Source organism: Phycodurus eques, chromosome 7 (assembly GCF_024500275.1).
Source record: "Phycodurus eques isolate BA_2022a chromosome 7, UOR_Pequ_1.1, whole genome shotgun sequence".
Taxonomy (NCBI): Eukaryota; Metazoa; Chordata; class Actinopteri; order Syngnathiformes; family Syngnathidae; genus Phycodurus; species Phycodurus eques.
The window spans coordinates 928,343-941,346 of NC_084531.1; the positions used below are offsets into that span (position 1 = coordinate 928,343).

Below are 13,004 nucleotides of genomic sequence, written 5' to 3' on the forward strand. Positions count from 1 at the left end.
CTTGGCAATGGTGGACCTTCTGGATGATTCTCCTATCTCCGCAAGGGAACAGTGGAGCTCCGCCTTAGTGACCATAGGGTTCTTGTTCACCTCTCTGACCAAGGCCCTTCTTCCCCGGTTACTCAGCTTGGTCGGACGGCCAGATCTAGGAAGGGTCCTGGTGGTTCCAAACCTCTTCAATTTCTGAATAATCAAGACCACAATGCTTTTCGGGACCTTCAGCGCTTCTGAAATTATTTTGTATTCTTCCCCTGATTTGTGCCTTGACACAATCGTGACTCAGAGGTCTACAGACAATTCCTTTGACTTCATTGCTTGTTTTCTGTTTATGTAGATTTTTTTTTTTTTTTTAAACTATACTGAAATCAGAATTGGAATGTCTTAGCAAAAAGTGTAAAGCGGGAAAGGGTGTGAATACTTTCTGGTGGCACTGCATGTATATACGTGTATGCATAGAATGAATGCATGGATTATGTATCAGATCGGGACTCTGTATCGGAAGATACTTAAACTCGGAAGCAAAAAAATGTCATCGGGACATCCTTAATATAGACTCGGGAAGAAGGTAAGACCTCCACACACAACAGTGGACTAACAGGCTGTCTGTGTGTCATTGCCATGGAGATGGTAATACGTGTGCTGACCCAACCAAAGCTCATACAACAACGTGGTTTTCATGACGACATGCCTCATCAGCACATACAAAATGATTGAGTCAATGATGCACTACATAGTTTAAGGGCTTCCTATTTAGCCCCCCCCCCCCCAGAAAGCTGTGCTGAAGTGTATACCCTAGTGTTTTACTTAATGCACCTGTTCTGTTTACACAAAGAATATGGCAGTGATCTAATTATGAGAAGTTGGATAAACACACATTTCTTCACAAAACTCATATCTACTTTGAGCACCACTATCTCTATTGGCTTCCACTTAAGGAAGGTTAACAAGCTACTTACTAAGTTTTTACAAGTACAACAAATGTTTGAGCCAGGATAGACAATTTACGGGGAACAGGTTAGGGAGTGGAAATTGGGCATAAGTACAGTACTGATCTGCCCCAATTTCTGGTACCTTTTCCACTCAGGTCTTGACCAACCTGCTATTTTGAGGATTTTTTTTAAAAATCACGACTAACAAAGTATATGCATGAAAATGATTATTATTTTGTTTTCATTTAAATGACGATGTAAATGCAGAAAGCGAGGGTAGCTCACGCGAAAGTCAAAATGTAACAGGGTAGGACAAGTGGTGTAGTGACCTTGGTGCGCAACAGCAAATGTTTTTACCTTCAGTCAGCGTTTCAAATTCACCTTGCCAAATTGAAATTCTTAATCATGCTCATATTGGTTTGTAGCAACGCCATCGCCCTTATCGGCATGTTGATGTTTTTTTAACATTCTTTAAGGATAAAAGTAAAAAAAAAAAAAAAATGTTTTGAAAATAACTAGTTAGTTCTACCACAAATGTTCATACTACGGAAGAAACTGTAAATCCATGTTTTCTTTTTTATTATTTCAAGTGTGAAGTGCATGTGAACACAGAGCTGATTATTATAATCAGATTATGTTCTTGGATTTTTGTGATTTTGTTAACTGGTTTAAGGTAAGTGTATGCTGCTGAAAACAGTGATGACTGTACCTGTCTGTGTCTAGGCTCTGATGTGAACAGTATGGACTCAGTGGACAGTGGCTGCACTATGGGCACTAGAGAAAGTCATAGCAACCATGCGTCCTCCTCAAGCTCGGAGCTTGTCATCTGGGAGATTGAAGTGCCAAAGGTGAGGCATTACAAGTCCCCATGTACATTACTTTAAGGCACATTTAACAATTTTATTTTTTTTTTTGGTGCAAATTCAGTTCAAGAGCTTGCCAACTAGCCACAAATATAAATAAAATATAATAAAAATGAGGGCACACTCAGAGCAGGCATTCTGTGCTGCGCTTCGGACCACTGACACCTCAAATTCAACTTGTTTGACGAGCATGAGTCGTCAAATTCGGACTCGATACACACCCGTGACCCCAACACCCTAGCCCTAGGCCTGGCATAATTGGTTATGCACGGCCGCCCGTTATGTCATCAACGTGATCGCCTCTCCCGCTAATTATTCATGATGAGTGCCCCTTTAGATAATAGAAATGGAAAGAGTTGAACTAACGCAGAAAGTCCAAGTCTCACCCAGGCATCATAAAATTAATGCAATTATTAATTATAAACACCTCCAGGCCCAATAGAAAAACAGTGGGTACGGAAAGTATTCAGAACCCCTTAAATGTTTGTTGTATTGCAGCCATTTGCTAAAATAATTTGTTCATTTTTTCCCCTCATTAAAGTACATACAGCACCCCATATTGACTTGTTGACGGAATTGTTGAAATTTTGGCAGATTTCAAAAAGAAAAACTGATCACACAGCCATAAGTATTCAGACCCTTTGCTCGGTATTTAGTAGAAGCAGCCTATTGAGCTAATACAGCCATGAGTCTTTTTGGGAATGATGCATGATGATGTTTTTCACACCTGGATTTGGGGATGCTCTGCCATTCCTCCTTGCAGAGCCAATCCAGTTCTGTCAAGTTGAATGGTGAACGTTGGTGGACAGGCATTTTCAGGTCTCTCCAGAGATGCTCAACTGGGTTTAAGTCAGGGCTCTAGCTGGGTCATTCAAGAACAGTCACGGAGTGGTTCTGAAGCCACGCCATTATTTTAGCTGAAAACCTTAGGGTCATTGTGTTGTTGGAAGGTGAGCCTTCGGCCCAGTCTGAGGTCCTGAGCACGCTGGACAAGGTTTTCGTCCAGGATATCCCTGTACTTGGCCGCATTCATATTTGCTTCGATTGCAACCAGTCGTCCTGTCCCTGCAGCTGAAAAACACCCCCACAGCATGATGCTGCCACCACCATGCTTCACTGTTGGGACTGTATTGGCCAGGTGATGAGCAGTGCCTGGTTTACTCCACACATACCGCTTAGAATTAAGGCCAAAAGGTTCTATCTTGGTCTCATCAGACAAGAGAATCTTATTCCATTGATATGCTTGGACACAGGACTCTGTGAACAGCCAGCCTTCTTAGCTATGAACATTTGTGGCTTACCCATCCTATGAAGGGTATCAATGATGGTCTTCTGGCCAATTGTCAAGTCTGCAGTCTTCCCCATATTGAAACCAACTGAGACAATTGAATCAAACTGAAGCAATTTGCTGACACCTGGGGAAACTTGTGCAGGTGCTTTGAGTTTAGTAGATGATTAGTCTGTAACACTCAGTTTAAAACATTTATGGCCTGTAAAATTTGGGCGGATTTCTTCAAAGTGATGTTTAATTTTTTCCTCAATTTCATTTTCTAATTTTAGTTCTTGTTTTTTGTTGTTGTTGTTGTACAAAGAGAATGATATGATTGACCTCATTACAGACAGTTTCCCGCAGCAGAGATGGGGATTGGGGAGAAAAAAATCGTTCCACTCTTTCCTGACAAAAGAATCAAAGTCCAGGTCCTTCAATAGGGACGTGTTAAAGCGCCATGTTGGTGGGGGTCCCAGATTTGACTAAATTTTTAGGTTGAAAGAAATTGGTGTGTGGTCACTGATGATGATTGCATGTATTTTGGAGGTAATTGTTTGAGAGAAAAAACAAATCTACTCTTGAGAAAGAGCGGTGAATCAACAAGAAAAATGTATATTCGCTTTTTTTTTTTATTTTTTTTTAAGCCTCCCTATGTCAACAAGTCCAAAGTCGTCCCTACACTGTTGTAATATATTGTAGCATTGCAGCTGATTATTTTTTAGATTTTGAGCGATCCATAGGGGGATTTAGCGTAAGGTTAAAGTCGCCTCCCGTGATAATTGGGTGACAAGCAAGTGTGATAAGAGCGTGTGAAAAAAGGCTGCCACACCTTTATTAGGAGCGTATACATTGACAATTGTGTCTAGATGTTAAATATTGTAACCTGTATAATTATGTATCGGCCTTCTGGATCCGCTACTGTACTATTTATTATAAAAAGTAGTCTTTTATGAACTAGTATTGAGACTCCTTTTTTGTCTCCTGTTATAAAGAAAAAAGATGAGATCGCCTGAGTGAAATTAGTCGAAATTAGCCCTCCTCCTATTCCAATGTCACTTTTAACCAAGTAGGAGGTCCGTGGTGAGTGTACATCAATCAGCTTGCCATTCATTCATTGTACAGCTGCTGTACATCGCAAATCGAACATGCACAGCTCTGGGTGGATGCAAGGGAACACTGTACACTTAGTACTTTATCATATTTAGTAAACCATAAAAAGATAGTTTAATAGTCAAGGAAGAAGCGGGTTCTAAAGACAGGACTTGGGCAAGGATAACTGCATCTTTTGCACAATTGTCAAAAAAAAATTTTTTTACCGGCATTACCAGATAACTAGCAACCCTTTATTGCTCAGTGACTGTTTTTTGTCAATGTCTTTATGTCTCCAAAGTGTTCTCTCAGTCAATTGACTGTCTGTTGTCGTACTAGAGCGGCTCCAATTGCAGGAGACAAATTCCTTATGTGTTTTTTTTGGACATAATTTGCAAATAAAGATGATTCTGATAAAAGAGTCTCGCTGACACCATGGGGTCAGGCGGGTCATCCGATATAGCCGATTTTCCGTTACATTTGAAGCACTTTTGTGGTCAAATGCACCCATATTACTGTACAGTACGAAATTGTTTAGTAGATTTTTTTTCATGCCCTAAAACACCCAGTAGATTACAAAGTTATTGTAAATAAGTATTTGAAAAAAGCTGAAATGTTTTCAAGTTTCACATTTTATCAAAACTTACCATGCCAGTGTGCTTGGTAATGTATACATTGTTCAGGTACAGTACTCATCGTAGGCAAGTCGCTTTCATGAGCTGCGAGGAATTTGTGTGCTTCCTCGTTCCAAATCCGTTGCCAAAGGCGAACGGCTTGACATAGAAATAGCGTGTTCCAGACTCCAGCGACCAAAAACAGTGCTTCAATGTACCGTAATCTGCTATATCGGACAGCCCTATTAGTCCGTTCTCTCGAGGTTCCACTGTATTTGTTGTTACAATCAGGGTTCCCTTGAATATATAATTTTATGTTTACGGTCATTGGGCAAACAATCTGGAATTGTATTTTCATAAACTAATGAACGCGCTAACACATGCAGTTTTCTAATGTTGTCACTTGCGATAACAATTGAACTGGTAGTGTTTATAAGAGGGATATTTCTGTTTTGCAAATGTTCATTTCACCCGTGTAAACATTTTCAAACAACATTCATCAGTAAAATGCAGTTTAGCAGCTATCGGACTCTTACTTTAGAGGTCTGTTCCACATTGCGATAAATCCCAAATTAAAACTCAATCTTTTAACCATTCTATTGTGTATGTACTCCTTCATGTTGTTTTTATTTACTGGCAGTTGGCAGACGACTTAACATGCATGTTTTCTAATGTTGTCACTTGCGATAATTGAATCAGAATCATCTTTATTTGCCAAGTATGTCCAAAAAATAAGCAATTAAAAAAATAACAAAAAAACACAAGGAATTTGTCTCCAGTAGTTGAAAATGTGGATGATGTGCATTCTTTGGTTGTCTTTCGGTTTCAGCTTCTTGTTGGGCGATTAATTGGAAAGCAAGGAAGATACGTGAGTTTTCTGAAGCAGACCTCTGGTGCAAAGATATATATCTCAACCCTGCCCTACACACAGGAGTTCCAAATTTGTCACATAGAAGGTGAGTTGTCGGACCGTCTCCTCCTTTTCCGTAGAATCTTGTTTTGACAATGGAATTGACGTGCCAGAGGAATCTGGCTAACAATAAATAGCACTTGCTTTTTATCGTTTTTTTGCTGTTGGTGTCGACTGTTGAAAGTTTAACCACGTTTGATATCTGCACAGGTATGCAACAACAAGTTGACAAAGCCCTGTCTCTGATTGGAAAGAAGTTTAAAGATATGGATTTGACCAACCTTTATGCACCTCCGCCACCCCCCCTCACATTGCCATCACTCCCCATGACGTCATGGGTAAGGGGGAATCTTTGGGTTCCTACATTGCATAGTCTCTGTGGACATGAGCGTCTTGGCGAGACGATTCTGTAAATGCTGTGGTGCCTTTATACGTGTTTAATTTGTTTCTAGACCACGCTCGTAACTCAAAACACTCTCAAATCATCTTTCCCCATTTAAATGAATAGAAATGCCATTAATCCATTCAAGCTTCCCTCCCCCCAAAAATGCACTCCATAATATACAAAAAGACACACTGTAATGTCAACAATAGAATCAACAATTAACAGTCACACTTTCTCTTTCAATTCAATGCACATTGTGCTGCTCATTTTGGTGTGTGTGCCTTGGCTACATGGGGCATAAGGCTGACATATGACATATGGATATACCTGGAGACAGAGGAGACTGCACAACTCCTCAGCAGTAGTAATAGTCGTTCTTCGCAGAGGATAAAGAATATACGACTGAATGATTTTATATTGTCCGTGTACTTGTGTTCAGGCATGGGACAATTACTGTTTTGAAGATATACCGCAGTTTTTAAAAAATGTCAATTACCCTCACCATTAAAAATGACAAAATGACACTTAAACATGCCCAGTCTAGAAGAAATCAAGAAGACATGGAGATACTGTTGGGCACGGCATTTCTTTTGAGTGTACTGAATCATTAGAATCAGTTCTTTAAAAAGATTTGTTCACCGACTCGTTCAGTTCTTTTTCACAAAATCATTAAAGTGCTTCCTCATTCAGTGAATGATCCATCCTTGAGGTTCACATTCACGCAACATGTTCACCAAAGGACTATGCGTTGTTGTTGTCACGTATTGTAAACTAGGAAAGGCGGGGAGACATTTCTGCATTCCACCGCGGTGGACAGTCTCTCTGACACCACCAGCACCCGCCACCCGGGCTTCATGCTCACTCACCTTACTGTTATTGTCATCTGATTATTGGAAACTGTCGTTGAGTGTCTTGAGAAGTGCTTTATAAGTTTATTGTCATATTATTAGGAAATGAAAAGCGATTGCATTAGACACACAGAGAGAATATGTATGTTTATGTATATGCATTTTATTATTAATTTACATTTATTTTAAATATATGCGCTTGTTTTCATGTGCTTGACTGACTCAACATTAGGTGTTGGCTTGTAGAAACGGTTGCTAGTGAAAGCTATCCCTGGGAGGACGTCAGGACTTGGGGTTAAAATCACTCATCTACGTCGTTCCTTGCGCAAACGAATCACTCATCGTACTAGTACATCGCTCCTGAGGAGATCACAAACAAAGTTCAACGAACGAATCACTCGTGTCTAATAACGGATCGCGAGCGAAAATCAACGAACGAATCGCCCTTCAGTTATTTAGTGCCCCAGTACATTGAGTTAAATTCCGTGTCTCCCCCGAACGAATCGCTCTTCAGTTCTTCAGTACACCAGTACATTAAATTCACTTAAGTCCCTACCCCAAACGAATCACTCTTCAGTTCTTCAGTACATTCATTTCAATTAAGTCCCTCCCCCACCTGCATGGCACTGCCTGACACTGGCTGCTGGCCATTGCCCGAAGTGAGTGAGTAACTCCGGCGAATCGCAAATCAAAGGGCAGTATGTTTAATGAAGTCCCGTCTGCATGCTGGCTGCTCATTGGTCATTTGTGTGTGACAACGCTTCAGCAGTTCCCTTTCCACTCCCAGCCGACTCGCTCGTCTAATAGCGGCCGGCGGCGGCCAAGCTCAAAAGAACGAATCATTTCATAAACTGATTCAGTTCAGTTCGTTCACTAAAAAGATTTGTTCTTCTGAACGAAACGTTCGCGTACGTAACACCACCAGAAGGAGAAATGTGACATAATGTGGAACAAATACAATGCGGCGATCTGTATATAAAGCGACAAAAAAGAAAAACAAAATACAAGAGTGATTCTTGAGAATGCCACACAGTGGAAAGCCAACTGTCCGGAACAGTTAGCTCAGACAGCGACGGCCGGCCCACTGTCAAAACTATTCACGTGATCGCTAACGCAACGATGCCAGCTAGTAGCTGCTAATGCTAATGAAAGCAAACCCCGTGAACACTATCTCGTATGTTATCGGCAAACAACTATTTTATCTTCCTGGCCCAGTCATGGAGCGCACACAAAAACACAAGCTCTTCAACTGCCACCTTGATCGCAGAGTGCTCAGCGGTGGTGTTTACGTTACAGGAATGGCTCTCCTTAACGTGATGCACGCATCGCACTCGATAATGGCCTTCATCTTCAGGTTATTTTTATACAGATACACCTGTTTTTTTTCGGAACATCTATACACGTTTTGCAGACTACAGTTGACGATAGAAGTGCCCTTTTTTTACTGCGGTCAAGCCAGGCTCCACTTGTAAAGAATAAGTCAAGCCAGCTGCCCTTAATTTTGTTCATACTAGCCATTACGGTAATAAGTCGCTAACGAGCGGCGAAAGGCACCTTCAAAATAAAAGCCAACCAATAATAGTTGAACTATAGTCATCTGGAGACTGCTAGATATAACTGTGTGTCATCTGCATAGCTATGATAGTCAAGATTAAAGTTCTGAAGAATTTGACCCAAGGGTAGCATATACAGGCTGGAACAAAAGTCCCCTGAAATATGCATAATTCACTTTCACTACCACAGATTTCAAATCATCCATCCATTTTCTTCCGCTTATCCGAGGTCTGGTCGCAGGGGCAGTAGCTTTAGCAGGCAAGCCCAGACTTCCTTCTCCCAAGCCACTTAAACCAGCTTTCCCGTGGGGGATCCCGAGGTGTTTCCAGGCCAGCCTTGAGACATAGTCTCTTCAGCGTGTCCTGGGTCGTCCCCGGGGTCTCCTCCCGGTCGGACGTGCCCGGAAAACCTCACCAGGGAGGCGTCCGGGAGACGTCCAGGAGGCATCCTCATCAGATGCCCCAGCCACCTGATCTGGCTCCTCTCAATGCGGAGGAGTAGTAGCTCTACTCTGAGCCCCTTCCGGATGACCAAGCTTCTCAACCTATCTCTAAGGGAGAGCCCTGCTGCGGTAACTCATTTCGGCCACTTTGACCCACAGCTCGTGACCATAGGTGAGGGTACGAACGTAGATCGACCGGTAAATTGAGAGCTTCGCCTTTCGGCTTAGCTACTTCTTCACCACAACGGACCGATACAAAGTACACATCATTGCAAACTATATCTACACACACGCAAATTATTTTTAACCTTTTTTTAAAAAATCAGAATGCATTGACATCCACGTATTATTTGAAACACTTCCTTTTCAGAAGTGTGCATCAAGTTGTCCTGAGTTCCTTTGTGGCTTCCTGGATGAGTCATTGCTGTTCTCTTGGGGTAATCTTTGTTGGCCGGCCACTCCTGGGAAGGTTCACCACTGTTTCATGTTTTCTCCATGTGAGGATTAATGGCTCTCCCTATGGTTTGCTGCAATCCTAAAGCTTTAGAACTGGATTTTGTAACCCTTTCCAGGCGGATAATTCCTTTATTTCTCAACTGTTCTGGAATTTCTTGGGTCGTCATTTTGTTGCAGCTTTTTTAGATCATTTGTACAACTTGATTTTGTGGGGGCAGATTCTGTTTAGGGGATTACTTGATTGAACAGGTCAGTGTAAATTAACCAAAAATATTGATTAGCCAAAATGATTTCTTGATTTAACAAGGGGGGCATTTACTTTCTCACAGAGGGCCAGGTAAAGTTTTTTTTTTTCCCCCCCCCCCTAAATAAATGAAATCAACATTTAAAATTTATTTTAAGTTCACTTGGGTGATATTTGTCTAATTAAACTTGTGTGATCTTAAACATTAAAGTGGGGAAACTATACAAAAATACAACAGTTTTAGAAAGGGCGGCAATACTTTTTCAGGGGACTGTACATGTCACATTGGGCAAAAAATCTGAATTGACCTGCAGTGTGAACATTGCCTAATAAAATGTAAACCACATAAAATAAGACCTAAAAGTGGGAAAAAAACCAGTTGTCACGTCATTAAAAAAAAACCGCGTTTTAGTGCTTTATTTGTGCAGAAAATAAGTAACAAACATGTCTACAAACGGACATACAGCGGCTAAAATGAGTATTTTAGCCGCTGTATGATTTTTCTCATAAATATATTTACAAAGGTGCTATTGATGATACATACAAAGAAAGTAGAACAAATAAGCTCAGAAATTAAGTCATGTAATAATGTTAAATGACACAGGGAAAAAGTATTGAACACACCAACTGGAAGTTATTTAATAATTTGTGCAAAAGCCTTTGTTTGCAATGACAGCTTCAAGACTCCTCCTATATGGAGCAACTAGTCACATGCATTGCTCTGGTGTGATTTTGGCCCATTCCTCCACACAAGCAGTCTTCAAATCTTGACTGTTCCCTGGGCTTCTTTATGTGGACCTTGAGTTTCAGTTCTTTCTGTAGCTTTTCGATTGGATTCAAGTCAGGTGATTGGCTGGGCCGTTCTAGCGGCTTTATTTTTTTTCTTTGAAACCAAATGAGATTTCCCTTGGCAGTATGTTTTGGATCATTATCCTGCAGAAATGTCCACCCTCGTTTCATTTTCATCATCCTTGTTCATGGCAGCAGATTTTTGTCAAGAATGTCTCTGTACATTTCCCCATCCATCCTCCCTTCAATAATGTGAAGTTTACCAGTACCATTTGCTGGAAAGCAGCCCCACACCATCATGTTCCCACCTCCGAACTTCACTGTTGGTATGGTGTTTTTAGGGTGATGTGCAGTGCCGTTTCTCCTCCCAAACGTGGTGTGCATACTGGCATCCAAACAGTTCAATTTTGCTCTCGTCAGACCAGACTATATTCTCCCAGTATTTAACTGGCTTGTCCAAATGTTGTTCAGCAAACTTTAAACAAGCTTTGACATGCTTTCTTCCCCCAGCAATGGGGTCTGGCGTGGTGAGTGTGCATACAGGCCATGGCGGCAGAGTACATTACTCACTGTTTTCCTTGTGACAACAGTACGTGCTAATTCCAGGTCTTTTTTAAGCTCACCCCAGGTAGTCCTTTGCGCTTGGACAACTCTTCTGATTATTCTTTGCACTTCTCTGTCACAAATTTTGCTAGGCGCACCTGATTGAGGCAAACTTATGGTGGTATGATTGGCTTTCCACTTATTTATTATGGCCCCAACCGTGGTCAGTGGAACATTCAGAAGGTTAGATATGCTCCTGTAACCAATGCCATCGTTATGTTTTGCAACAATTACTTTGTGATGGTCTTGAGACAGCTCTTTGCTCTTGCCCATCATGAGATGTCTCATGACTCACACCTTGGTAATAAGACCTTTTTGTTGGCCATCAATTACAACCCCAATTCCAATAAAGTTGGGACGTTGTGTTAAACAAAAATAAACAGGATACAATGATTTGCAAATCATGTTCGACCTCTATTTAATTGAATACACGACAAAGACAAGATATTTAATGTTCAAACTGATCAACTTTATTGTTCTTAGCAAATCATTAACTTAGAATTTTATCCCTGCAACACGTTCCAAAAAAGGTGAGACAAGGTCATGTTTACCACTGTGTTAAATCACCTTTTCTTTTAACAACATTCAATAAACGCTTGGGAACTGACAACACTAATTGTTGAAGCTTTGTAGGTGGAATTCAGTCCGGATGGTGCGTTTCCTCTTTGGCCCGGAGGACACGACGTCCACAATTTCCCAAAACAATTTGAAATGTGGCCGCGTCGGACCACAGAACACTTTTCCGCTTTGCATGTGTCCATCTTAGATGAGCTCGGGCCCAGAGAAGCCGGCGGCGTTTCTGGGTGTTGTTAAGTGGCTTTTGCTTTGCATAGTAGAGTTTCAAGTTGCACTTACGGATGTAGCGCCAAACTGTACATACTGACATTGGTTTTCTGAAGTGTTCCAGAGCCCACGTGGTGATATCCTTTACACATTGATGTCGGTTTTTGATGCAGTGCCGCCTGAGGGTTCGAAGGTCACGGGCATTCAATGTTGGTGTTCGGCCTTGTCAGTTACATGCAGTGATTTTTCCAGATTGTCTGAACCTTTTGATATGGACCGTAGATGATGAAATCCCTAAATTCCTTGCAATTGTACATAGAGGAACATTGTCTTTAGACTGTTCGACTATTTTCTGAACCTTGCCCCCCTTTGCTTGTGAATGACTTAGTAATCCAGGGAAGCTCCTTTTCTACCCAATCATGGCACCCACCTGTTCCCAATGAGCATGTTCACCTGTGGGATGTTCCAAACAGGTGTTTGATGAGCATTCCTCAACTTTCTCAGTCTTTTTTTGCCACCTGTCCCAGCTTTTTTGGAACGTGTTGCAGCCATAAAATTCGAAGTTAATGATTATTTGCTAAAAACAATCAAGTTTATCAGTTTGAACATGAAATATCTTGTCTTTGTAGTGTATTCAATTAAATATAGGTCGAACATGATTTGCAAATCATTGTATTCTGTTTTTATTTGTTTAACACAATGTCCCAACTTCATTGGAATTGGGGTTGTAGGACTGAACCAGCTGATATTCATTTGCACTGACAAGGGGCTGGACTGTTGTTTGATTGATACATTTTAGGCGTCTTGGCTTTCCATGCCTTTTTGCACCTCCCTTCATGTGTTCAATACTTTTTCCCTGTGTCATTTCACATTATTGACAAAGAATTTAATTTCTGAGCTCATTTGTTCTATTTTATTTGTATGTATGGATTACTTGGGTTGTTCCCAACATCTGGTGAAATGTTTCAGGTTAATAGCACCTTTGGAAGTATATTTCGTGAGAAAAATGGTGACGTGTTAAATACTTATTTCAGCTGCTGTAAGTTCATCTAGTGAGGTCGTGGATCAAAATGAGCACCAAGCAACAACCTATGGTGCTCCTTTGAGAGCCACACCAAAATTGGTATGTGCACCCCTGTTTATATCATGTAGTTTTGAACTTTCTTCAATTTGGCTCTTTGGTGTTGTTTACATTAATTGTAATTGATCCAGACACTTCATGCTT

At 41.0% G+C, this 13,004-nt stretch overlaps 1 protein-coding gene across 1 annotated transcript in view; it reads left to right on the top strand.

Moving 5' to 3' along the window:
- Positions 1-13,004, top strand: part of akap1b (A kinase (PRKA) anchor protein 1b) — a 53,297-nt gene that overhangs the window by 30,042 nt on the left and 10,251 nt on the right. The window contains exons 3-5 of the mRNA XM_061681912.1: positions 1,653-1,777; positions 5,595-5,721; positions 5,886-6,013. Of these exons, the coding sequence (XP_061537896.1) occupies positions 1,653-1,777; positions 5,595-5,721; positions 5,886-6,013 (380 nt within the window). The remainder of the gene's footprint in view (positions 1-1,652; positions 1,778-5,594; positions 5,722-5,885; positions 6,014-13,004) is intronic.